The following is a 27,928-nucleotide window of genomic DNA, read 5'->3' as shown; positions in this document are numbered from 1 at the left end:
TCTTTCCACTAGGCCTTGCTGCTTCTTGGGGTTTTCAATATTCCCTGTGGTCTCAAGTATATTCCTATAACCAAACTACCTCTATGCCACTCATGTCCTCCTCAAAAATGCCTTTCATACCTCTCTCTATATATTTCTCTTTTTCTCTATGTCTCTCACAAACACACACTCATACAAGTCCAGTGGTCTTTTCAACATGGCAGCCAGAGCAGATGACAATGGAAAGTAGCTTCTGATGCCTCAAAGACTACCCTTTAGGGTAAAATCATTAAGTCACTCTCTTTTCACTGGCTCCTGAGGTCTACTGGAATGAGCCCAGCCTGGGTGGGGGGAATCACTGAGCCTGAGTTCTAATCCCAGCTCTGCCACTTGCCTGCTGTGTGAACTTTGGGCAAATCACTTAACTGTGGCTCAGTTTCCTCAATTGTAAATTTCCTCTTAGATGTGAACCCCATGAGGGACAAGGACAGTATCTAATCTAATTAACTCGTACCTTCCCCGGTGCTTAGAATAGTGTTTGACACACAGTAAATGCTAACAAATGCCAAGAAAAAGAACCCAATAAAAAAACCATGCCATTAGAAAGACAAAGATATCACTGTACAAACTACTTTGACTTTGGGAAAGCATAATATTTTCTAACAATGGTCAACTCAGTTGAGGACTGTTTTAGGAGTGAGAAAAAGCACAATTTAACATCTTGTTTTTCCCTCTAAAACCCAAAGCAGTTGGGACATCTTTCTCCACCAGATACTATTTTGGTATCATCTATCACCTTTCTTAACATTTTATTGTATATAAATCATATCATATCAGGTTGCATAGCGACAATATGGTTCACCAGCTATTCTATTTTTATAACTTTATTTAAAACTGACATGTAACTTGCTGTACCTGAAACCCCAAGTGAGCCAGTTATTGGAGTGTAACAAAGTTTTGACGTCAGAGAAGCTATTTATTCCACTGGAAACCATTAGCGATGCATTACCCTTTGGCACTGCTGGTTTTTCAGAAACATGGTTAAAATTTTATGACTGTTTTTGACCAATTAAGACTCTTCTATTTTTTCTTCCAGAAATAAGAGAGGTGTTTTTGTTTGTTTTTTGTTTTTGTTTTTGAGGTGGGGGAGGAGTGTTATTTTTCAGAGTTTTGTAAGATGTAGCTTTGACAAAAACTAAATATAAGAGTTTACCTTCCCGACCTTCACCTGGATCACTGGGTGTGTGATTGGCGATTGGCTTATTTTTTTGGTTTGTTTGGAAGCTATTACTCCTTTATACTTGTACACCACAAGTAGTAGAGGCTTTGGAAATGAGGGGGAAAATGTCATTGTATACAAATGTAACATAATCTACTACAGACAGGTTTTTCTCCTGCTTAGGTTTTACCCAACTACTCCCAGAAGTCCTGAAATATTTGCTGTTCAGCCATGCGTGAGGCTGAAGTCCCTGGCCTGCCAAACCAAGCCATCGCCAGTTTACACACAGAACTCTGCCAGCACATTTTGAGTTTGATTTGAAGGGAATCCCATTTAGAATGAGGGCAGGAAGAGATTTCAGTTCCTGATTTAGCATCTTGGCAACTATTAAAACCCTGGATAAAAATACTGCCAGACTTTTGATACTGGAATCATTTGGTTAAGTTTGGAGACACCTGCATCTGATTTCAGAAGATAGAGCTTGCTTCATTTTTCTGCTATCCTTCAACTTCAGTTTTTGCTCTTACAACTGTTTTTTTCCCCTGTCCTCGGCACTAGAATTACCTTCTAATATAGAGTATGATGCTTATACTTTGAACAATTTGGAAACCTGTTTACAAAATTCTCAAACAAATACCACCTTGGCGTTCTTTTGAACATGCTCTAAATAAAAATTAACTAACAGTTTTCTTCACAGAAATATTTCAAGAGTGTGAGGACTCTTATGATGTAAAAGTCTAGGATTTTTGATTACTTAACTCCCACTCTATTTGGTAAGGCATATTTCGTCTTCATGACAAAGTCTGTCTTGCATTAGAAGATGACAGCACCTTTACCAAACCTTATTACTGGCCTCTGTCCCAAATTGAATACACAATCAGGCATCAATTCATGGGCTTCTTAATAGCAAAACTGGAATTTCCAGGGAAATTTAGCCTTTAAATCGCTTACCTTTTAAGAAAAAAAACATGACCCATCAAGAAAGCAGTATGTTCAGTTGAAGCTGGGTTTAAGTAAAGCCAGTTCACTGAGATGAATAATAGACATATCTTCCAAATACTTGGGGTAACTCCAACTTTCTCACTCAGCATCTGATTCATTATTGGTCAAATGACCTTATGGAACCAGGTGATTGGCAGGTGTCAGGAGTGCAAAAATTTGCTTTTGGAACTCTGGGAAACAGGACCAGTGGGCTTGTTGTGGGTGGCCCAATCTACCCATTTTTGAGCCCAAGTGTATATTCTATATTATCCACTTCTTCCCTCCCAAATCTTCTTCCCCATCTAACTTTCCTATTACAGTTGACAACACTACCATCCTCCACTGAAGTGAGCCTTGGTATTATCCTTGACTTTTCCCACTCATTTGACTGTACTGTTAAATGAGTTCTTTTGGAGTTATGGTACTTACTATGTGCTCACTATTTGACAAGGCTGTGCTAGGCATTAGGGCAATATAAACACAACAGATCGGACCCAGGCCCAATCTGTTGCCAAATTGTGTTGGCTTTTCCTCTATAACATTTCCTGAATCCATCTACTCCTCTCCATTCAAACAGCCAATGCTCTAATCCAGGTTCTCTTCACAATCTGACTAGGTTACTCTATTTGACTCCTCAGGTGTCTTTCTGCCTCTAGTTTCTCCCCTTTCAGGCCATACTCTGTTTGGGTCACATTTCTAAGACATCATTCCACATGTTTCCCCAGCCTCTTAAAACCTCCAGTGGTTTCCCATTCAGTCCCCACAACAAAGAGAATCAATCAATAGTATTCACTGAATGCCTACCCTATTGTGTGCAGAGCCTGAACAAAATGCTTGGGAGTACAACAGAATACATGCATATGTTTCCTGACCCAAGGAGTTTACAACTTAGTAAGGAAAACAGACACTAAAATAATTTAAAGATAAGAGAAAGAAGAAAAAGGGGATAGGTATAAGAGTTTGTTCTTAATTTTAGTGTAAGATATGTACATACATACTTCAAGTGTTTGTGAGTATACTGGTGCACACAGCATCATGGTTTGCTCAGAGGGAAAGGGGAAATACTGTGAGGTAAAACCACCGGGATTTGTCAACAGATTGAAATGTACGATTTTAGAAAGGGAGGAGTCAAGAATAATGCCAAAGGAATAAACTTTAGAGACAGGATCTCGTCTACCAACTGTATTGTATTGTGCTCTCCCAAGTGCTTACTTACAATACAGTGCACACAGTAAGGGTTCCATAAATACCACTGATTGATTGGGGAGGATCATGGTGCCCTCAACTGAGAGGGTACATTTAAGTTGAGGAGAGGATTTGGGAGGGAAAATGGAGAGCTGGGTTTGAAACTACATCAGCTCTCACTTCTTCTTATCCACTTTCTCCTTCCATGACATCTCAGCTTGCTATCCTCTTTTCTTTCAAGCCAACGTACTCATTATGCCTCTTTCTTCTCTCCCCCATTGCACTGCCCCTGCCTGGAACTCCCTTCCACTTCCAATCTAACAGACCACAGCTCTCCCCATCCCTAAGGCCCTTCGGAAATCACAGTTCTTCCCAGAAGTCGTTTCTGATTAATCCTTATTTTCCCCCTTGTTATATCCCTGCCAGTTGCTTCAATTCCTCTGCACATCTCTACATATTCCTCTAATTAAGTATTTATTCATCCACAAATCCATCTTTTCCATTCTCTGTATCTGCCTCTCCTGTTAGACTGTAAGCTCTTTAAGGGACGGTTACACATCTTCTAAATCTACTGTACTTTCCCAAGTGCTTAGTACAGTGCTCTGCACAGAGTGTAAGCTCTCGAGAAATACTAATGATTGATTGATTGCTCCTGGTATAGTTGTACTGTTTCCTTTTATATTCTTGCTTGTTCCTCCTGCTCCTTGTATTTGTAAATAAGTTTTGCCTGTTCATCTCCTCCAGTGAATTGTAAACCCCTTGGTAGCAGGAAAAATGTCATGGATGTGCTTAAAACAATGTTTCACATTCAGTAGGCATGTAATAACTCTTACACATGCTTAATGCAATGTTATGCACTCAGATAGTGCTTAAAAATAATACACATTTAGTACAGTGTTTTGTATTCGGTAGGTGATTAATAAACAACATTGATTGAAATACTGAAACTCAAGTAATGAGTAGATATTTTTCTCTTAATATGCCACTGCACTTTTCCAGAATGGACCCAGTCCAAGACACGCCACAGTGTTAATTGCCAGGCTGAAATAATCATATTATCGGATGGTTTAACCACAAAATGTCCTGATGATCCCGAACTGTTACTAGGAGGACCTGGGGTCTCCCCTTCAAAGGCTGGAGGAAGGTAGATTTATGTGCCCAACAGGGACACAAACATCTCTTGGTCCCTTGACTTCATCCTTCAGGCCCACTGGGCTTGCACAAAACGGAACCCTAGAATTTCTAGTTTCTCTGCCAAACTGCAATTTCCTGCCAAGGAACCAGAAGAAGGTTAAAACACAGTGCAACAAAACTCTTTCTGGGCCATGCATCAGTGGAATACATAGGGGCAGCAGAATAGTTACTAGGAAAGAGTTATCAGCTCCACCCTTGACATACCCTCAACAGGCCTGCTTTAAGGCCTACACTGCCAAAGTCAGAGAGGGATAATCTTTCAGAAGCCAACAAAGATCTCTTGATACATAGTGCATCTGGAAAACCGAGTGGGGGAAGAAAGAAGAGATGTGTACTCTTCTTTCCACATTTGATGTAGCTCAGTTACTAAAATGCTTAGAAGAAAAAAAATCATCCTGTAGGGGCTAACCCTTATTATTTTAAATCAGCGGCTTCTGCCCTTTAGCAGGGCAAAAGCAAGCCTTCCAACTTTCCATCTTATGTAACTAAAGTTGAATCCTGCGGCTGAGCACCATATTGTTGATCCAGAATGTGGTTTCTGAGAGAGAAGGCTCTCCAACAGTTTCTCTAGCTAACACTTCAAATCTCATTTATCCTAGTTATGTGTATGCCTCTGTACTGGACTGAATTTGTTAATGGCGGAATAGGTGGAGATTCACTGAGGAACATGTCTCAAAGGTGTCTCATGCAATTCGTGTTCTGTTGTAAAGGTGGATAACAGAACTCCAGACTCATAAAACCGGTCTAAACAATAAGTATTTATTCAAAATGTTGAGGACCAATGGATATGAATGCTTTCGGCTTTGAAATTCTAAACCAAACACAAAATGGGTAAAGGAATTGGCACAAGTTATGTTTAAGTTGTGATTTATATTGGCTCTGCCTGGTATTTCTACAATGTGCAGATTCCTTTTGAAGTGAAATATAAAGGACTGAAGATAGGGAAAAGTAATCCCATTGGAGGATAGAGAAAAGGGGATAGAGAAAACCCTTCTCTGACAGGCTATGAAGAAAGATTCTGCTTTCAATACAGCACAGCAAACTGTCCTAAGAGGCAATGTTCATCTCTGCAACTCGGCTTAAAAAAAATGGCTGAACTCTGAAACAGACATTTAAAAGGAATTAATTTTAATGAATTTTTACAAGGATGCAGAAAGTCCTATTCCCCGCCCCCCCCCCAGCCCCTAGGTCCCCAAAGACATTAAGTTTTTCAAAGGACTTCTGACTTTATTATATATTATCAGGAGTGATTTTTGAAATTAATAGGAACTGTCCTCATGAAAAAGTTTATTTTCTTCCAGGAACATTCTTTTTTTCCCTCTTTGGATCCATTACTCCTAATTAATAGTACTAGGAAATACATTCATCGTCAAAATTAGCATCCTTGTTTCCAGGAAACAAAAGTCTTCCCTTCTTGAGGTGCCTGAAACAAATTCTGGTGTGCTCACTACTCTGCAAGCTTTCCACTTGAATGCAGAACTGGGAGATTTAAGATGACATTACTTGGTGGACTGAGATATATTCAGGACACTCTGATGCCAAAGGTTCTACAAATTCTGGCACCAGGAATGGATTTATGCCTCTATGACCTTTGCCAAATGTCAGTGGTTCCTATCCCTCACTTCTTGGGTTAGACAGCACCTTCTTTTGCACAACTCCCAAGTCTCTTGCCTCTATGGGATAGATTTTCATCCCTTTAAACTTGTATTTTTTAACCCAATCATTTAAATTGTATTGAGCAATTTCACTCTGAGACGGCTGAACTGGCCAGTAGGAATTTCCAGGCAAAAGAGGCGTGATGCTTCTTCACCCTATGTGAAGAAATTTTCAAAACACTTTTGCTAAGAACCGTACTGGAACTTGTCAATATGGCAGAGTGAACACCGATAGGGCAGCGTGGCTTAGTGGAAAGAGCATGGGCTTGGGTGTCAGAGGATGTGGATTCTAATCCCAGCTCTGGCACTTGCCTGCTGTGTGACCTTAGGAAAGCCATTTAGCTCCTCTGTGCCTCAGTTACCTCATCTGTAAAATGGGGATTAAGACTGTGAGCCCCACGTGAAACAACCTGATTACCTTGTATCTACCCCAGTGCTTACAGTCGTGCTTGGCACATAGTAAGTGCTTAACAGATACATTAATTATTATCATTATTATAGGGATGGATGCTTTTTTCTTGGCTCACTTAATATTAACAATAATAATGTTGATGGTATTTGTCAAGCGCTTACTACATAACAAGCACTGCTCTAAGCACCGGGGTAGATACAAGGTAATCAGGTTGTCCCACGTGGGGTTCATAGTCTTCATCCCCATTTTACAGATGAGGTAACTGAGGCACAGAGAAGTTAAGTGACTTGCCTATAGTCACACAGCTGATAAGTGGCAGAGACGGGATTAGAACCTCTGACTCCCAAGCCCATATTCTTTTCACTAAGCCACAGGACCCACTTTCTGGAAGAACTGTGGGAGACCTTTCAATGAAGTAGGATCCATTTAAATGAAACACTTCTTATCCTATTATTTTTTATGTTATTTGTTAAGTAATTATAATAATAATGTTGGTATTTGTTAAGCGCTTACTATGTGCAGAGCACTGTTCTAAGTGCTGGGGTAGATACAAGGTAATCAGGTTGTCCCACGTGGGGCTCAAAGTCTTGATCCCCATTTTACAGATGAGGTAACTGAGGCACAGAGAAGTTAAGTGACTTGCCCAGAGTCACACATCTGACAAGTGGCGGAGCCGGGATTCAAACCCATGACCTCTGATTCCCAAGCCTGGGCTCTTTCCACTGAGCCATGTTGTTAAGTGCTTATTATGTTTCAGGCAATGTACTAAGCACTGGGGTAGATACAAGATAAATAGGTTGGACACAGTCCGTATCCTACCTGGGCTTCAGTCGTAAGCCCCATTTTACATATGAGATACTTGAGGCACAGAAAATTTAAGTGATTTGCCCAAGATCACATAGGAAACGAGTGGCGGGGGCAGACTTAGAAGCCAGGTCCTTCTGACTCCTAGACCTGTGCTCTATCCACTATGCCGTGCTGCTTGTAAATTCTACATTCTAGAATGTAGGATAATTGTTCTTCAATCAGTCAGATTTATTGAGTGCTTACTATGTGCAGAGCACTGGACTAAGTGTTTGGGAGTGTCAGAGTGGTTAGATACGTTCCTTGTACTTCAGGAAGAGTCCAATATAAAATGACTTGAGTCTTTAACACAAATGAAATCAAATATGAGTTTTACAATGTCTTTAGTTTTTTTTCAAATACCCAGTAAAAAGAAAGAAAGAAAAAAGACCTAGAGAGAAATTTTGCTTAAATAGTATTACAATGTAGATATAAACCTTCAAAGCAAAGCACATCAAAGTTTCCTTGCTCACCCTGTGTGAGGGATGCAGTGCCTGACTTAACCAAATTTTTTGGTTTCAGTCAGTCTGAAGCTGGAATGTTATTCTCTTTGTTACCTACTCTTTGTCTCAAAATTCATTAAAGTTCAGCTTAAGTACTGCATGTGGCAGGGTTTAGTGGACAAAAGTTTCGTTTTTTTTAAAAAAAACTTTCAAATGGTCTCCTTTGGTATAAGTAGTTACTACATATATAAAATGATGAGCACAATTCTCTTCTTCTCTAGCTCTAACTCTTTCTCCTCTTCCCCTGCTCTCCCCGCTCGGCACATATACTAACTGGGCTGTCATACTCATGGAGATTTTCCGCCATTTATTAACTCAAGGCTTGGAAAGCGATTTCTCATACTCACCCAGGAGCAATGCCCACAGGATGGCAACAATGCCTAGCCTAGTTTTGCCTTATTTAGAAGTAATGTAGAATGGCAAGGGCCTCATTCCATGTCATTTCACTAGATTGTAAACTAGTTCGGTATAAGTATATGTATCTACAATTATATCTATTTTTATAGAAGCCTGTTTACTTGACTTGATGTCTGTCTCCCCACCTCCCCCTAGACTGTAAAGCCGTTGTGGGCAGGTAATGTCTCTCTTTATGGCTATATTATACTTTCCAAGTGCTTAGTACAGTGCTCTGCACACAGTAAGCGCTCAATAAATATAACTGAATGAATGGAAAAAAGTCAAAGGCAACATCCCTACCTTCAAGGAGTTTACAATCCAATGGGGGAACCAGGAGGACATAAATTATTTTAAAATAGTGATTACACAAGGAAAATGATAGATATAATAGGGAACAGTAAGAGTAGGGAAAGTTGGCTAAGTGAATAAATGAGTAAACATATAAATAGAGCCCACAGATTGACATATACTTAAGTCAACCTGGGGATTTGGAAATTAATTGGCGATCATTTATTTAAGTGGTGTTTATTCAGCACGTCTGCTGTGATAAGCACTGTAGTAAGCACTTAGCTACTACATAGCCAAGTGGTACACCATCTACACTCCTTGGAGGAGGAGGGGTGTCGAGAGAGGTGTGAAGAGGCATGAAGCAGCATAGCCTAATGGATAGAGCAAGGTCTGGGAGTCAGAAGGACCTGGGTTCTAATCTTGACTCCAATATTAATCTGCTATGTGTCTTTGGGCAAGTCACTTCACTTCTCTGTGCCTCAGTTACCTCATCTGTTAAATGGGGATTAAAACTGGGAGCCTAATGTGGGACAGGGACTAATTAACTGGTATTTACCCCAGCACTTAGTACAGTGCCTGGCACGTAGTGAGCACTTAATAAACACCATCCACAAAAAAAAATCTTGGAAGAGCTGTGGTCTGGCAGACTTGAAGTGGGGTGTTAGGTAGAAGCAAGGGGTCAGAGACGGGACAGTCAAAAGTGAGTCCCAAAGTGAACCCTAATATTAGCCAGTTTTTGCATTCCTCTTCTTCACTGTCCTTTGCCTAAACAATCAATACAAGGTATTTTTTGAGCGCTTACTCTGGCCAGAGCACCATACTAAGCACTTGGGAGAGTATACTACAACAGAGTCAGTAGACGTGTTCCCTGTCTACATCAAGTTTACAGTCTAAAAAATTGAATTCACAATTTGGAAAGAGCAACTATGAAATTGCAAGAGATAAATTTCCCTCTATTGTTTGTGTGACTACATTTCTGACTCTTTTTTAAAACTTGAGCTCCTAATGGGTGGGGAATCTTTTTATAGATTTACCTTCAGAGTCCTTCTAACAGCTCTCCACACAAGCAGACTGAGTATGATTTGGTGAGGTTATATAAGACAAATATCAGCACCTATTATTTTATAGATTAGATTTATACAACCTTAAAAGAATTCTAAGAAGTTTCAGACCATTTTTCAAACAATTTCTCAAACAGGGAAAGAAGCAACAGGAGGATGAATGAGGTCAATGACTTTTATTAAACACTTACTCTGGGCAGAGCACTGTACTAAGCACTTGGGAGAGTACAATACAACAGAGTTGGAAGACTCACTCTCTATCCTCAAGGCGCTTCCAGTCCAGTGGAATAAGAGACAGCTGCAGAGGCAAGGAGTGCAGAATCAGGTGGCAATATCTGCAGGGAATGGCTGGGAAAGGCCCACAAGAGAGACAGTATAGCCTAGTGGGAAGAGCATAGAACTGGGAGTCAAGAGACCTGGGTTCTAGGCCAAGCTCTGCCATGTGCCTGAAGTGTGACCTTGACTTAACCACTCTTGGCCCCTATTTTCTCATCTGTAAAATGGCGATTAGACTGTAAGCCCATCAGTGGCCAGGGACTGTCTCTATCTGTTGCCGAATTGTACATTCCAAGCGCTTAGTACAGTCCTCTGCACATAATAAGCGCTCAGTAAATACTATTGAATGAATGAATGAATGAACGATAAGCTATCTATTCTCTCTACTCTTAGATTGTCAACTCTGTATGGGACATGGCATGTGTCTGATCTGATTATATAAATAATAATAACTGTGATATTTAAGCGCTTACTATGTGCCAAGAACTGCACTTAGCACTGGGGTAGATACAAAGATCATCAGGTCCTACGTGGGGCACACAGTCTAAGTAGGAGGGAGAACAGGTACTAAATACCCATTTTGCAGATGAAGGAACTGAGGCTCAGTGAGGTAATGTTCATTCAATAGTATTTATTGAGCGCTTACTATGTGCAGAGCACTGTACTAAGCGCTTGGGATGAACAAGTCGGCAACAGATAGAGACAGTCCCTGCCGTTTGACGGGCTTACAGTCTAATCGGGGGAGACGGACAGTGTGGCGGAGCCAGGATTAGACCCCAGGTCCTGTGGCTCCCAGACCCAAACTCTTTCCACTAGTCCACGTAACATATCTTGTATCAAGTAGTGCTGAGTTCAGAACTTGACACAATAATTATTATTATGTCATTTATTAAGCACTTTCTATGAGGATATTCATTCATTCATTCAATAGTATTTATTGAGCGTTTACTATGTGCAGAGCACTGTACTAAGTGCTTGGAATGAACAAGTCGGCAACAGATAGAGACAGTCCCTGCCGTTTGACAGGCTTACAGTCTAATCGGGGAAGACGGACAGACAAGAACAATGGCAATAAATAGAGTCGAGGGGAAGACTATCTCGTAAAAACAATGGCAACTAAATAGAATCAAGGCGATGTACATTTCATTAACAAAATAAATAGGGTAATGAAAATATATACAGTTGAGCGGACGAGTACAGTGCTGAGGGGATGGGAAGGGAGAGGGGGAGGAGCAGAGGGAAAGGGGGGAAAAGAGGGTTTAGCTGCGGAGAGGTGAAGAGGGGGTACAGGGAGTAGAGGGAGAAGAGGAGCTCAGTCTGGGAAGGCCTCTTGGAGGAGGTGAGTTTTAAGTAGGGTTTTGAAGAGGGGAAGAGAATCAGTTTGGCGGAGGTGAGGAGGGAGGGCATTCCAGGACCGCGGGAGGACGTGGCCCAGGGGTCGATGGAGGGATAGGCGAGACCGAGGGACGGTGAGGAGGTGGGCGGCTGAGGAGCGGAGCGTACAGGGTGGGCGGTAGAAAGAGAGAAGGGAGGAGAGGTAGGAAGGGGCAAGGTGATGTAGAGCCTCAAAGCCTAGAGTGAGGAGTTTTTGTTTGGAGCGGAGGTTGATAGGCAACCACTGGAGTTGTTTAAGAAGGGGAGTGACATGCCCAGATCGTTTCTGCAGGAAGATGAGCCGGGCAGCGGAGTGAAGAATAGACTGGAGCGGGGCGAGAGAGGAGGAAGGGAGGTCAGAGAGAAGGCTGACACAGTAGTCTAGCCGGGATATAACGAGAGCCCGTAGCAGTAAGGTAGCCGTTTGGGTGGAGAGGAAAGGGCGGATCTTGGCGATATTGTAAAGGTGAAACCGGCAGGTCTTGGTAACGGATAGGATGTGAGGGTAGATACATGATTGTCATATCACAGTTCCTATAATAATAATAATTATAATGATGGTATTTGTTAAAGGTTTACTATGTGCCAAGCACTGTTCTAAGCACTGGGGTAGATACAAGGTAATCAGGTTGTCCCATGTGGGGCTTACAGTCTTACTCCCCGTATTACAGATAAGGCAACTGAGGCACAGAGAAGTTAAGTGACTTGTTCAAAGTCACACAGCTGATAAGTGGCAGACCGGAATTAGAACCCACAACCTCTGACTCCCAAGCCCTTGCTCTTGCCACTATGCCACACTGCCTGTCTATCTCACATGGGGTTCAGAGTCTATTTTTTCCCCATTTTAGAAAGGCGGAAACTGAGGCACCAACAGTCGAGTGACTTATCCAAGGCTACCCATTAGGTCAGGGTGCAGAGATAGGAATAGAGTTTGGGTCCTGTCCCCCATCCAATAGGCTTCTTATCATTATTGTTATTACTATTACTGTTGTTATCATTATTATTAATACAATGATGCCCCCCTCTTCTCTAGCTGATCTTCTAACCCTGAACCCTGGTTTTAGTTAAAGAGTAAGGTGCTACTTGCATTTTTTTCTCCCTTTTCATCTTGCCTGGTACACTCCAAGATGTGAAGGCAAAATACTATTCTTCTCCAAGTGAGAATATTATAAATAACAATATAGCAGAGGATGGGGTAAGTTAGGGGGGCAGAAAAAAGGTAGAGCAGCCTTTCTTCAACCCCTTACTCATTGAGTTCAATGGATGATGGGAAATTTTATATCTCCAAAGTTTCCTAACTGAAATTCCAGTAAAAGAGAAAGCTTGCAAAAAGACTCAAAAAGTAATCAGTATTAGCTCAAGAGATCAGGATTGCATGCTTATTTGCTATTAGGCAAGTTACACATGAGATATTCCTAACTCCTTGGACCCCTGTTTCTTACTCTGATGGAGAAATGCAGAGAGGCTTGGTAAAATACAATAACAAGAAAAGTGTGCTAAAAACCTCATTAAATTGAAAAAGATTTACTCAAACTTAGAAGAGTTTTCCTTTAGGGAAAAAAAAATATACTTCATTATTTCATCTCAAATGACCCACATGCGGGAACATTTTAGGAATACCTTAAATGCTGTGAATCAGGAATACACATCACTGCAAAAATAGAAATAGTGCTGTTGGCTTGCTTTAAGATGCTAACTCGTTTTGTGAGATGTGGGAATTTTGAATTTGATAGTCAATTACAGTTAAACTACTAACTAAACTCTGAAATAGTACTAGCTATTGTTTAAGTGAAAAACAGGCATTTAATCTATTTGAAAGGACAAAACCAAAGAAATTCCATTTTAAACATGGCAGAAGATGTATATCAGCATTTAATAATTGATTTTAGAGACCTCTTTAGTAAGATTCAAGCAAAAGTATGTTTTTCATAACAAAAAGCATAAAGTGTGAAGTACAAAACACTTGACATTTAAGTATTTCTTCTGATTTAACAGATGACCTGCATATTTAATAATCAGAGAAGTCAAAGAAGCTTATAAATCATAATAATGCATGAGAGCTATAAAGATCCAAGATATCATTAAGTAAGCAAAGTGATTAGATGATGGTGTGTGTGTGTGTGTGTGTATGTAAACTAAATCACTGGCTACTGTGCCTGCAAATTATGCTACTAATGATAAGGCCTTAGCCATGGGAACACTGGCAACTGTGAAATGATGAGAGTGGAAGACAGGAGGATACCAAGTAGCTGCTATTTTGAAAGCTGAAATGGGGTCAGTGTGAGCAGGATTTTAAAAAAAGACAAATACATATCATCTTTCTTCAGTGATATTGAAGAAGCTCACCTTCACTGGGAAATCCAACCAAAGGAGCAGAGGGTTGGTGAGGAGAAGAGGTAAGTTGATGTTGCTTATTTTGGGGAAACTCAGATAAAGTTAAAGTACCAGGCAAGGGATAGTCTGCAGCTAAGCCAGGATTCTCATTTGAAGTCTTTATTGCCTATTGTTGCTATTAGTTCATGTTGTCCCTTCTAAGAAAGACTTGAGATTCTCAATTGGATACGTAACTAATATATACATAATTTTATCTCTTTTCTAAAAATAAGGGCATCTGTAAATTCAGTCTATATATAAGAGCCTATTTCTATGAGGAGAGCATTAGTGAAAAGAGCCATGGGCTTGGGAGTCAGAAGATGTGGGTTCTAAACCCAGCTCTACCACTTGTCTGCTGTGTGACCTTGGGCAAGCCATTTAACTTCTCTGTGCCTCAGTAACCTCAACTGTAAAATGAGGATTAAGATTATGAGCCTTATGTAGGACAACATGATTACTTTGTATCTACCCCTGCGCTTAGAACAGTGCTTGGCACAGAGGAAGTCCTTAACAAATATCATTATTCACTGCTTAGAACAGTGCTTGGCACATAGTAAGTGCTTAACAAATACCATCATCATGTAATTGCTTTGGGTAAGAAGTTGAGGCAATTGGCTTCTCTTCCCAACTGGTTGCTGAACCCACTATTACAGGCCAGTAGCAAATACCCTAAAAGCTTCCCGCACCTCTCAGGGGTGCAAATCTCATTTCCTCTTCTCCCAATTCCCTTCTGTGTCACTCCTAAAGTTGGTTTTGCACTTTTTCCACCCCACCCTCAGCCCCACAGCAGTTTTGTACACATCCATAATTTATTTATATTAATGGACTCTAGACTGTAAGTTCATCACGGGCAGGGAACGTGCCTGCCAACTCTGTTATACTGTACTCTCCTAAGTGCTTAGTAAAGTGTTCTGCTCACAGTAAGTACTCAATAAATACAACTGACTATCAAGCCATGGGAAGGAAGGAAGAACTGAGGCTGGAAGCTGGAACTGGAGCTTTTTCCTGGCACTGTTGTGAGGGTGAAGGAGTCAGTATCCCCCAGTGACTACCCTGGGGGAAGAATATCTGTACAGGTGGTTGCAGGGCGGCAGAGGGTAGCTAACACAGACCTGGGGCTTGGGGTTGAAAACCCCCAGTTGTGTATTCCAAGCGCTTAATACAGTGCTCTGCACATAGTAAGCGCTCAATAAATACCATTGAATGAATGAATGTTTTAAGTGGTCCCGCATGGAGCTGGGCTAAGAGGACCTTGTGCCTATGTGTTCCTTGCAACAGCTGCAATCATGACTTAAATCTTAAATCCTGCGTGGCTTGCAATACCTCCAGATTTGATGCTGGACAACCGAGGATCTCAATATGCCTTCTCTTTCTCAGGAAAAGGAGACAAGAGCCATACGAGTTCATGGAGACCTCCCTCTTACATTTCTTTGGGGGTTGGGGAGGTAGTGCATTTCCCTGACTTCCAGATGTGTGTGTTTGGGGGAAGGGGGTTGTCTAGCATTGGAGCAGACTCCCAAAAGCTAAACACCAAACCACCACAGGACAAGGGGTCACTGCCTTCCCTAAATATGCCGGCAAATAGACCATGTTATTTATTTGAGTGCTTTCAGGAGTGCCAGCATAAACCTGCTTCAATCGAAGGACCAGGGAGAAGCCTTAGAGAAATATTCTCTGTGGCTTCAGGGGAAAGGTTGAGGAGCTCTATGGTGCCATAATTCAGACTACTGTATTAAATCATGAGACTAAACAGCGTGGCGAAAGGGCAGAGTGCCCGTCTGGGAGCTGGAGGATCCGGGTTTGATTTCGAGCTGTGCCGCTAAACTGCCGGGCAGCTGTAGACAAATCACTAAACTTCTCTGTACCTCAGCTTTCTCATCTGCAAATTGGGGATGATAATACCTGCCTTTCCTGCCTACCTCACAGCGTTGATGTGAGAGCAAAAATGAGTTCATGGGAGAGCACTTTGGGAATAAAAACACTATAGAAAAAAACTGAGATATTTTTATGAACACTAATTAATTGTGAGGTAGGGTATGGCTTCTGTGTGGGGTTTATGGATCAGTGAAAATCTAGATTTAGTATCTCTAATTCGATATAACCCAATGTAGACTCTCAGGTGGCCTGCCTACAAAACAAATCATTACACATTTTCCCAAATAAAGAACTACATTCTGACTTCCGGAGGAAGGTATTCAAGGTAGTCATTGAATTACCTTCCTAGATCAGCCATCTGAAAATTACAGAGCAGAGTGTGAGGATTTTTCTTGGGGTAAAAAAGGAGGAAAATAACTCTACAAGAGAATAAAAGTATTTCCTCATTTCTTTGCTAACAGGAATGTTTCTTCCACAATTAAGTCTTCAACTCTTCTGCTGCTATCAGTCTTAATTCTTCTCAGAAACCAAAGAAATACTCAAATTTCTAAAAGAACTCTTAAATCTGATTGCTTTAAAACCAACAGCTGCATAACATGGTGAAATATTATTTCACTACTTTCAGAAAGCTGACATTTAAAAGTACACTTTTAGCTCATCGGCCCATTCGGACTCACTTCAAGCGTATTCACTTCATTACATATCCATAATGTTAATTTCATTCATTCATTCATATTAATTTCATTCATTCATTAAGTCATATTTATTGAGAACTTACTGTGTACAAAGTACTGTACTGAGCACTTGGGAGAGTAAAATATAACAATAAACACACACACTCCCTGCCCACATCAAGCTTACAGTCTGTCTCTCCCTCCAGACTGTAAGCTCGTTGTGGGCAGGGAATGTGTCTACTAACTCTGTTGTACCGTACTCTCCCGAGTGCTTAGAACAGTGCTCTGCATATAGTAAGCAGTCAATAAATATGATTGATGGAATGATTTCATTTAGAAAATGACAATCTTATGGTTAATTCAAATAAGAGAAACCAACCTTACTCTTTTATCTTATCACTGGCCAGGACACAAACCTCTCTGGCTTGGGGAAGCAATGTCAACAAGAGTTTAGCTCTCGATCTTTCCAAACTAACCACTAACCACCAGGAACTCTGACTTGAGTAATAGGATTCATCACCCAATTCAAAAAGGAAATAATTCCGCTCAGCTTGGCTTCATGCCTCTGACTATTTTGTGTGACACTTGACATTACTGAGCCACAGAGGTCAATATCAAATCGAAATACAAAGGTCATTTTATTATTATGACTGGGAGAAAATGAATTACCTTCTCATTCGGATGAGGTGATCCATTTTTATTGCCTATGTCAATGGTACATATCACCCATGTGATGCCAGGATAAGAATAGTAACCTAAGTAGCACAAGAATGACTCTGCCTCGAGAGGCATCATTTGGAAAAGAGTCAACTAGACCTTGGAAATATTAGATGCTAAACTGCAGACAAGAAAATTACTTGACATCCTTTTGTGCTTGGGCTAGGAAAGAAGGAAAAACAGCATGGCTCAGTGGAAAGAGCACAGGTTTGCGAGTCAGAGGTCGTGGGTTCTACTCATGACTCTGCCACTTGTCAGCTGTGTGACTTTGGGCCCATCACTTAACTTCTCTGTGCCTCAGTTACCCCATCTGTAAAATGGGGATTAAGACTGTGAGCCCCACTTGAGACAAACTGATTACCTTGTATCTCTCCTAGTGCTTAGAACAGAGCTGGGCACATAGTAAGCACTTAACAAATATCAACATTATTATTATTATCATTTCCTGCTGTGCTTGTCACCAAACCCTGCCTCATCCTAATTTTAGAATGTTAGGCCCTGGGCAGCCAGGGACTGGGTCTAACTTCTTTTTTGCCCAGCTCTGGGTACAGTGCTCTGCTTACAATAGGTGCTTAAAAAATACTATTATTACTCCTCCTTCTCTTCCTTCTCCTCCTACTTTTCCCCCTCCTCCTCCTCCTCCATCACTACTAGTTGTAGGCAGGCAGCCCATCGCATTGCGGCTAGTGGAAAGAGCATGTGACTGCAAGTCAGGAGAGCTAATTCCAGGTCCACTCCTTTTTCTTTTTATGGTATTTGTTAAGCACTTACTATGTGTCAAACACTGTTCCAAGAACTGGGGTATGTACAAGTTAATCAGGTTGGACATAGTCCCTATTCTAAATGGACTCACAATCTAGGTAGAAGGGAGAACAGGTACTCCCATTGGCAGTAGCAGAAACTGAGGCACAGAGAAGTTAAGTAACTTGCCCAAAGTCACACAGCAGGCAAGTGGCAGCTAGAATTAGAACCCAGGTTCTCTGGCTCCAAGGCCCATGCTTAAACCATTAGGCCATGCTGCTTCCTTCACTTGCTTGCTGTGTGATCTTGGGCAAGTCATTTAATTTCTCAGGGACTCGGTTGTCTCATCTGTAAAGAGAGGATTACATTCCCGGTCTCCCTTCCACTTAGATTGTGAGCTCTCATGTGGGACAGGGAATGTGTTGGACCTGATTAACTTTTATCTACCCAGCACTTGGTAAGTAGAGTGCAGTAAGTACAGTGCTCAGCGCATTGTATACATGCTAGTGCACATATAAGTTCCATCATTATTATTATTATTATTATCCTCACAAATATCAACTTCAAAACTTTTGCACTGACAATCTCCTGTTGCACACTAATACATTTCAATTTACTTACTCAGCTACTGAAGCATTTCTTCTATCTCCACTTATTACCTATCTTTCTATCCCATTAGACTGCAAATTCCTTGTGATGGACTGTGTCCTCGTATAGCTATTGTACACTCTCAAGTGCTTAAAACAGTTCTCTGCACACAGTAGAGATGTGGGACCTGGATTCTAATTCTGGCTCTGCCAATGCTTGCTGGGTGAACTTGGACAAGTCACTTATCTGTGCCTCAGTTACCCCATTTGTAAAATGAGGATTCAATACCTTTCCTCCTTCCTTACAACTGTGAGCCCCATCTTAAGAAGAGAGTGTGGAGGTGCTGGATAAGCTACTAGCAGTACAATTAATTCCTCTGTGCAGGGGGTCTCAGACCTGAAGTTTCAGACTCATGGCTTCACTGTTGTTCCTGAGAAGCAGTGTGGCTCAGGGGAAAGAGCCCGGGCCTAGGAGTCAGAGGCCATGGGTTCTAATCCCAGCTCTGCCACCTGTCAGCTGTGTGACTTTGGGCAAATCACTTAACTACTCGGTGCCTCAGTTACCTCATCTGTAAAATGGAGATTAAGACTGTGAGCCTCACGTGGGACAACCTGATTACCCCATATCTACCCCAGTGCTTAGAACAGTGCTCAGCACAAAGTAAGCGCTTAACTAATACCAATGTTATTAAAACTCCTTCATCACAACTACTACTACTAGGGAAGCAGCACGGCCTAGTGAATAGAAGCAGCGTGGTTCAGTGGAAAGAGCCCTGGCTTCGGAGTCAGAGGTCATGAGTTCGACTCCTGGCTCTGCCACTTTTCAGCTGTGTGACTGTGGGCAAGTCACTTAACTTCTCTGTGCCTCAGTTACCTCATCTGTAAAATGGGGATTAACTGTGAGCTTCACGTGGGACAACCTGATTACCCTATATCTACCCCAGCGCTTAGAACAGTGCTCAGCACATAGTAAGCGCTTAACAAATACCAACATTATTATTACTATTATTATTAATAGAACATGGGCCTGGGAGTCAGAAGGACCTGGGTTCCAATCCTGCCTCTGCCACTTGTCTGCTGTGTGACCTTGGGCAAGTCACTTCATTTTTCTGGGCCTCAGTTACCTCATCTGCAAAACGGAGACGAAGACTGTGAGCCCCATGTGGGACAGGGACTGTGTCCAACCTGATTAGTTTGTTTTCTATCCCAGTGCTTAGAACAGTGCTTGACACATAATAAGTGTTTAGCAAATATTACTACTCTACACCACTATTACTGCTACAGCTGAAGCATAAAGGGAGCACACTCCCATTTCTGCCCAAGAATGCTACTTTAATAAGTTTAAAAAAGTTCAGCTAAAAGAGGAGCCTGACTGGTAATTTGTACCATGGCCAAACATCAAACTGTTATGAAGAACAAGAACACTATCAGTCAGACTAGAAAAGTTCTGATGGAAGTTTTCCAGAGCCAGACCAACCACATCTTGCCAGACCCAACATGTATCTTCTCCATTTGTTTTAATTGGTATTTGTTAAGGGCTTACTATATGCCAGCCACTCTTCTAAGCCTTAATGTTCCAATGCCTCAAAGGAAGGTAATAGTGGGTCACTTGCACTTCTTCAGAATATCAGGCCACAGAAGTCAAAACCCAAAATATCAATGTCGCAGAACAATTACAAGGCTTGAGCTTAGAATATAGCTACTCTAGAGAACAGACAACAATTATGATGCATTTTCTATACAAACAATGCAAAATGGGCACCAAGGGAAAAAAAAATCTCACAAGGCATTTTGGGGTATATAGAAAGGAAGTTTTGGAAGATGATCTGGAAAAGACTATAGAGCTTCAGAAAGAAATTGAGACAGGCAGCAGAACTTAATGCGAACTCGAAGAAAGTTGAAAGTAATTAAAAGCCAAAATTGAATATCCAAGTGGTACTGACAGCTGAAACTGGAGAGAGGATGGCAAACAGAAACTAAATGGGAGAAATCTATTCAAAACTGTACAGTGACCTCCATTAATTTAAAAATCATAGTAAGTTACTTTCAACCCAGAGCAAGCTTGGAATTAGCCCTAGAAGTACTTTTGGAAACAGTCAAATATACTATTCACAGTGCAAATTGTGGAAACTGTCCAATCAAGAACAACATATGACAGACTCTGAAAGTGGGAGGAATGCCTCTCTTTAGGAAGCGGACACAGAGATTCAAGTATTCATCACGAATAAACATGGTACAACTGTGTCATAAAAATCTGCAGAAATACCTTTGATGAAAAGCAAATGAAGCTCTTCAAAGCTAAGAATATAAGAAATACCCTTATTGGGACAGACCAAAGGCCCATTAGCCTGGTACACTTATTCCTTCAGTGGCAGCAGGGATGACTGCCCTGTGACTCCCTCTTGGACATCCATCCTCCTGACCGTATGAACAAGTGAACATCCGTAACTTGTCCTTCTTCATAATCTTTGACATCTCTATTAGCACTTCTTGCCTCTTCAAAAATCCTTAACTTTTGTATTTAATAACCTAACAACTATTGCCTAGAAACTCTTTTTGTCCAAATCAGATTTCACCAGCACCTTTCTGATTTGAGACTGTGAGCCCCATGTGAGACAGGAACCGGGTGTGACACAATTTGCTTGAATCCACCCCAGCACTTAGTATCATGCCTGGCATATAGGAAGCATTTAACGAATACCACAGTTATTTTTATTATTGTGCTTTAACAAAGACTTCAGAATTCCACAGAGAAATGTCAGATTCATCTCAGGATAGCCAACACTGACTATATCTATTCGCTCGACTGGCTGAAAGAAAAATGGTACAAATACCAAATCCCAGTTTGGTTAGTTACGAGGCCGCGTCTGTGGGAATAGTATTCCAAGCTGTTCTTAATGGTTCAAATAAGGGTGGGACTGACATAGAGACCTTCTGGCAGAGCCAGGTTGCAACTGCAGAATAGAAATCATGAGGTCTGAACCGCTTATGCTGCAAAAACCTTTGCAGGAGTCAAGCAGGGTGACCCAATCCTGCTAAAACAGTTTACAACTCTACAGAGTCACTTTTCAATAAACCTGACTGGGAAGAGAGGGCCACTGTTTTCTCCTTTGGGTAAGCTCAGTGAAGTTTCTCTGCCTTAAAAGTTCACAACAATAAAGGTTAATTGTTCAATTTCCAGAACTTTCCTGATTCCTTTCTTTCTGTGGGTGTGAAGGGGTTTACTGGTAAAGTAGAAATTGCTACTGACAGAATGTTATCCATTTCCTAGAATCTCAAGAGCAATTCTCAAGTTAGAGGTTTCCCTGGAAAACATGACAAAGGATTTCCACCCACACACCAAACAGTTAACAGGATTTGACCCATTTTTCTCCCCATTAAAGTTGCATTAAATTATGGGGAATAAAGGGAGCAAGTTTAAGTAAGGAACAGAAGAAATTAATTTATATATGCAAAAAAACTAAAATGAGAAATAGATTCCGGTAAGGTGGTATTTCATCCTGTGCTGCTAATGACAGAACATTCCGACAGTGAGAAAAACAGAGATCCGATTTCAGGATGCAGTTTTGCCATTTGGTTATTCAAATTTTGGGCATCCTTAACCACATGAAGGAAAACATGTTTTAGTGTTGTAAATGGAAAACACAAATCTTCCAGATGTCTTTCTATCCGTGCTTCGGGGCATACAGTAGGTGCATTCATAATTTTGAAACTAAATATTCATGGCATCGGTATATAATTCAAAAGAGGTATGCCACAGAGAAAAATAAAAAAAGAGGAAATCATGCTATGATAGTATAATTGATTCAATTAAAATTAGATGCTCTAGTATTGTGGGAAATTAGAAATTACTCTCCTGCTTTGAAACATCATTCTGGGACTGTCATATATTTGCATGTACTATATTGTTGTTTGGTCATCTAACTGGGAAAAATGGCTAGTACAAATGAGATTGGTCTTTTGTGACCGCATAGTACAAGGGTGTGATGCACTGTCATGAACAGTGCAGTGGTTATTGTTTTACTCTGGGGATCCTAACTAATAGATGATCCTATCAGATCACTTGAATGCTCATTGGGCAGAGCCAGCTTCACAAACTGTGAGACACAGCTGAATTTAAGGATGTAGATTAGGAACACATTTCTAGAAACACCTACACCCAAAGAAATGGGCCAGTTGCAGTGCGGCTCAGTGGACAGATCATAGACTTGGGAGTCAGAAGGACCTGAGTTCCAATCCTGGCTCAGCCACTTGTCTGCTGTATGACCTCGGGCAAGTAGCTTACCTGTGCCTCAGTTACCTCACCTGTAAAATGGGCATTAAAGACTGTAAGTCTCATGTGGGACATGGACCGTGTTCAACCTCATAACTACCCCAGCACTTAGTACAGTGCCTGGCATGTAGTAAGTACTTAACAAATGTCATTTAAAAAAAAAAGTTAGGATTGATGGTGAGACCCAGGCCAGGGAGAGGCCAGGCATGATACACAGCCTGGATTCTGAGAGAGTTTGGTGCTGACACATGCTCCTTCTCTCCCACCTATTCTCTTGGTCTTTTCTGCTCTCCTACCACTAGTATTTTTCTAGAATTGACACTTTGAGAAGTTTACCAAGAGGGTTGGGAAATGCCACCGATCAGGGAGTCCTTCATTAACAATGATGTCCTTTCTGGTCCTCCCTAGTAGCAAAACTAGTTATTTTGAACCTTAGGAATTACATTTCACACCTCTCTGCCATGGAGGAGCTGGACGTTTAGCTATGCAGCCTCTAATAATTAGACATTTGATCTAAATAAAAATGGAGCATCTACAAATCATTATGGGCAGGGAATGGGTCTGCTATATTGTTGTATTGTACTCTCCCAAGCTCTTAGTACAGTGCTCTGCACATAGTAAGCACTCAATAAATAGCACTGATTGATTGAATGATTGCAGGATTCATGAGCATTGCTGAAACACACAGTGTTTCAGTGGTAAAAACTGAAAAATGGTTTTGTCATCTTCCAGTTCCGGATGTCAAACTGCTCTGCTTCCGTTCTTAATAAGCCTGATTGTCTGCCCCCCCTTCCTGAACTTGCTGCCTGAAAGTACCTTTGGCAGTTTGGGAAGAGAGCATTCAGTCTTTCCGATCTTTCAAAGGCCTTTGTGAGTACTGCTGCAAAGCGTGCACAATGGAAACAACAACGCACTGAATGGTTGCTTTAGGCACTAGAACAATCACATTGAAAATTCCTTTTATGTAATAGACAGGATAAACTTCTGAATCGCTAAATTAACGGGGGCATTAAAAAGAGAAATATATCACTCATTCATAGGTACTGACCATCAAAAATTAAATATTTATTCAGGAAAGGGTGTTCAAGACAAAGTTATACAGTGGAAAAGAGAAAATGAAAAGGCACAGCATAAGTTAACAAAACTTCAGGAGACCTTATATTTAAATTGCATTCAAACAGCAGAACGCTACTTACGGGTAAGTTTGTGAAAGCTGCTGAGCTATTTTGTATGCAGATGGGTCTCTGTCCAGAGCATAGAGGGTAATTCCAGGTTCTTTATGTAGAATAGCTCTTGCGTGACCTCCTGATCCAAATGTCATGTCAAGAATACTCTATGGAGAAAAAAGGGCATAGAGTATCACTTAACCCAAGGAAAAGGTCATCTGAAGGTATCTCTTCAAAGTAACGTAAATCTAAATTCTGGAATTATAAATACTATCAATTTGTGGTAATAAGTCACCTATACTTTGGAACCTACATTCAAATTTCTGGCATTAATTAGCATTGGTTTGAAGCATGTGCTACTCTTCACTGATCCCGTTCAAGGTGGCTAGCCTGCCCTGGGTTGCTCTACTAGATGTTTATGTCAGTCCCCCAACTTGAGTTTGTTGTTACAAAGTCATTCTGGCTGTTTTTGAATTGGAAAGTGGCACGGTAATTACTTACTGTAGAAAGCATGTGCCCTCTGCACACATCTCCCCACTCCACAAAATCTTCTAATGGTTGTCCATCCCACTTCCCATCAAGCAGAAATTCCTCACCCGTGGCACCCAATCGGCTCTCTCCCTCTTCTTTATCCACTTTCTTCTTTTACTATATCTCAGCTCACTCTCTTGGTGACAGTGAAGCTGTTGAACTCATCGTGCCTTGTTCTTTTCTCCTCTACCGCCAAGCTCTTGCGCACCCCCTCCCACCTGCCTGGGACTTTCTCCCTTTCATGTAATAATAATACTAATAATTGTGGCATTTATTAAGTGCTTACTATGGGCTAGGATCTGTTCTAAGCGCTGAGGTGAATACAAGCAAATCAGGTTGGACAAAGTTCCTGTCCCACATGGGGCTCACAGTTTTAATATCTATTTTTCAGATGAGGGAACTAAGGCACTGAGACGTGTCTATTGGATCATCAAAGGAGAGTAGTTTGGGTATGGAGGCTAAATGGGGCATGATGAGCTGGGAAAATTGGATGGGCTCAAAATGGTCTCTGTGGGAGAACAGTACAGATTTTTGGGGAGGAGGTATGTGAGAGAAGAGGTAAATGAGGAGGTTGTGGTCAGATAGAGCGATTTCAGTTGGTGATGGTAGAGTCCACACAGTGGCTAGAGATGACGAAATCCAGTGTGTGTCCAGGTTGGTGAGTGGGAGAGGTGGGGAGGAACAGGAGGTCAGCGGTGTTGAGGAGTGACAGAAGGTGGGCAGCATCTATACGGATATTGAAGTCCCCAAGGATCGATGTAGGCATGGAGGGAGAAAGAAGGTATGCGAGGAAGGTATCAAAATGCTTAAAGAAGTTGAAGGCGGGAGCTGTGCCTGGGGGGTGGTAAATGTCAGTTACTAGAATCTGGAGTGGGTGGGAGAGGGGGACAATATGGGCTTTAAAGGAAGGGAAAGAAAGGGATGGGGGAGGTGGAATTGTGCGAAAGCAGTATTGAGGCGTGAGAAGGAACTCAACACCTCCTCCTTTCCCAGTGAGTCTGGGGAAGTGGGAGAAGAGAAAGCCCGCTCTGGAGAAAGCGATAAGGGAGACTGTGTCGTCTGGGGAGAGCCAGTTCTCAGTGATGATGAGGAGTGACTGAGTCAGAAACAGGTTGAGGATGAAGGGAAGCTTCCTCATGATGGTAAAAGGGATTATTCCACAGGTCACAATAATGACAAGGGCAATAACGACAGCAATAACAACTTAATCTGGTGATACCCAGAGGATAATAATAATTATTAATAATTATGGTATTTGTTAAGCACTGATTATGTGCCAAGCACATTTCTAAGTACTGGGGTAGATACAAGGTAATCAGGTTGCCCTATATAAGGCTCACAGTCTCAATCCCCTTTTTACAGATGAGGTAACTGAGGCACAGAGACTTGACCAAGGTCACACAGCAGACAAGTGGCGGAACTGGAATTAAAACCCATGCCTCTGACTCCCAAGCCTATGCTCTTGCCATTAGGCTATGCTGCTTTGCTTAATTACAGTATTTGGTAAGCGCTTACTATGTGCCAAGCACTGTTCTAAGCACTGGGGTAGATACGAGGTGAACAGGTTGTCCCACATGGGACTCACATTCTGAGAAGCAGCAAGGCACCAAGATCTGCCGGTTTCATCTTGACAATATCGCCAAGATCCGCCCTTTCCTCTCGACCCAAACGGCTACCTTACTGCTACAGGCTCTCGTTATATCCCAGCTAGACTACTGTGTCAGCCTTCTCTCTGATCTCCCTTCCTCCTCTCTCGCCTCGCTCCAGTCTATTCTTCACTCCGCTGCCCGGCTCATCTTCCTGCAGAAACGCTCTGGGCATGTCACTCCCCTTCTTAAACACCTCCATTGGTTGCCTATCAACCTCCACTCCAAACAAAAACTCCTCACTCTAGGCTTCGAGGCTCTCCATCACCTTGCCCCTTCCTACCTCTCCTCCCTTCTCTCTTGCTACTCCCCACCCCGCACGCTCCGCTCCTCTGCCGCCCACCTCCTCACCGTCCCTCGGTCTTGCCTATCCCGCCGTCGACCCCTGGGCCACGTCCTCCCGCGGTCCTTGAATGCCCTCCCTTCTCACCTCCACCAAACTAATTCTCTTTCCCTCTTCAAATCCCTACTTAAAACTCACCTGCTCCAAGAGGCCTTCCCAGACTGAGCTCCCCTTCTCCCTCTACTCCCTCTACCGCACCCCCTTCACCTCTCCGCAGCTTAACCCTCTTTTCCCCCCATTTCTCTCTGCTCCTCCCCCTCTCCCTTCCCATCCCCTCAGCACTGTACTCATCTGCTCAACTGTATATATTTTCATTACCCTATTTATTTTGTTAATGAAATGTACATCGCCTTGATTCTATTTAGTTGCCATTGGTTTTACGAGATATTCTTCCCCTTGACTCTATTTATTGCCATTGTTCTCGTCTGTCTGTCTCCCCCGATTAGACTGTAAGCCCGTCAAACAGCAGGGACTGTCTCTATCTGTTGCCGACTTGTTCATTTCAAGTGCTTAGTACAGTGCTCTGCACATAGTAAGCGCTCAATAAATACTATTGAATGAATGATTGAAAGATCACGGGCCTGGGAGTCAGGCCATGGATTCTAGTCCCGGCTCCGCCATTTTGCTGTGTGACCTTGGGCAAATCACTTCAATTCTCTGTGCCTCAGTTTTCTCATCTGTAAAATGGGGATTGAAACTGTGAGCCCCACATGGGACAGGGACTGTGTCCCACCTGATTTTCTTGTATCCACCTCAGCAGTCAGTACCAGTGCCTGGCACATAGTAAACACTTAACAAATACCATCTTTATATATTAGTATTATTAATCCTTGAGGCACAGAGAAGTCAAGTAACTCGCCCAAGGTCACACAGCAAAGTGGCAGAGCTGGGATTAGAACCTGCGTCCTCTGACTCCCAAGCCTGTGCTCTTGCCACTGAACCATGCTGCTTCTCTAAGAGGAGATGGTATGAATTATCCTTGGGGTCTTGGGAGTGAAGAGGCCAGTGACTAGAGTAAACAGCCTGGGTTGGGTGAGTAGGTGTGAAGGCAGGCAGCTTTTGAAATGTAGTAATGTATGAACCTGGGCCTTTGTTACCTGGAGGTTAAGCAACCACACCCTGATCTGACTGCTGGGAAAATGAAAGAAATGGCCACTTCTTGGATGCAGGGGATCGGGAACAAGATGTCCTATAATCCCGGTGGGTGGGCAGACGATAGGCAGTGGTTCCATTATATTCAGAGATTGCGAGCCCCTAAACGGACAGGGCCATGCACTGCACTGCACACAGTAAGTGCTTAAAAAATACTATTACTATCACTGCATGGCCTCGTGGACAGAGCACGGGCCTGGGAGTCAGAAGGTCAGGAGTTCTAATCCCAGTTCTGCCACTTGTCTTTGTGATCTTGGACAAGTCACTTCACTGCTCTGTGCCTCAAGTACCTCATCTGGAAAATGGGGATTAATTCTGTGAGACCGCGGTGGGACAGGTACTATGTTCACTCTGATCTGCTTGTATTCCCCTCCAGCACTGAGCACAGTGCTCAGCATACAGCAAGTGCTTAACTACCACCACAAATATCATTATTATTATTCTCATTATTACTACTACTCTTAAGGGCATCCGAACCAAGGAC

General features: G+C 42.1%; 1 protein-coding gene across 4 annotated transcripts in view; it reads right to left on the bottom strand.

The window, feature by feature from the left end:
- METTL15 (methyltransferase like 15) overlaps nucleotides 1-27,928 on the bottom strand; it is a 164,235-nt gene that overhangs the window by 68,416 nt on the left and 67,891 nt on the right. For all 4 annotated transcript variants that reach the window (XM_029060553.1, XM_039911459.1, XM_007658427.3 and 1 more), the window contains one exon: nucleotides 23,803-23,939. In XM_029060553.1, the coding sequence (XP_028916386.1) occupies nucleotides 23,803-23,939 (137 nt within the window). The remainder of the gene's footprint in view (nucleotides 1-23,802; nucleotides 23,940-27,928) is intronic.

Source organism: Ornithorhynchus anatinus, chromosome 3 (genome assembly GCF_004115215.2).
Source record: "Ornithorhynchus anatinus isolate Pmale09 chromosome 3, mOrnAna1.pri.v4, whole genome shotgun sequence".
In the NCBI taxonomy this organism is placed as follows: Eukaryota; Metazoa; Chordata; class Mammalia; order Monotremata; family Ornithorhynchidae; genus Ornithorhynchus; species Ornithorhynchus anatinus.
This window is presented reverse-complemented; position numbering and strand designations above follow the sequence as displayed.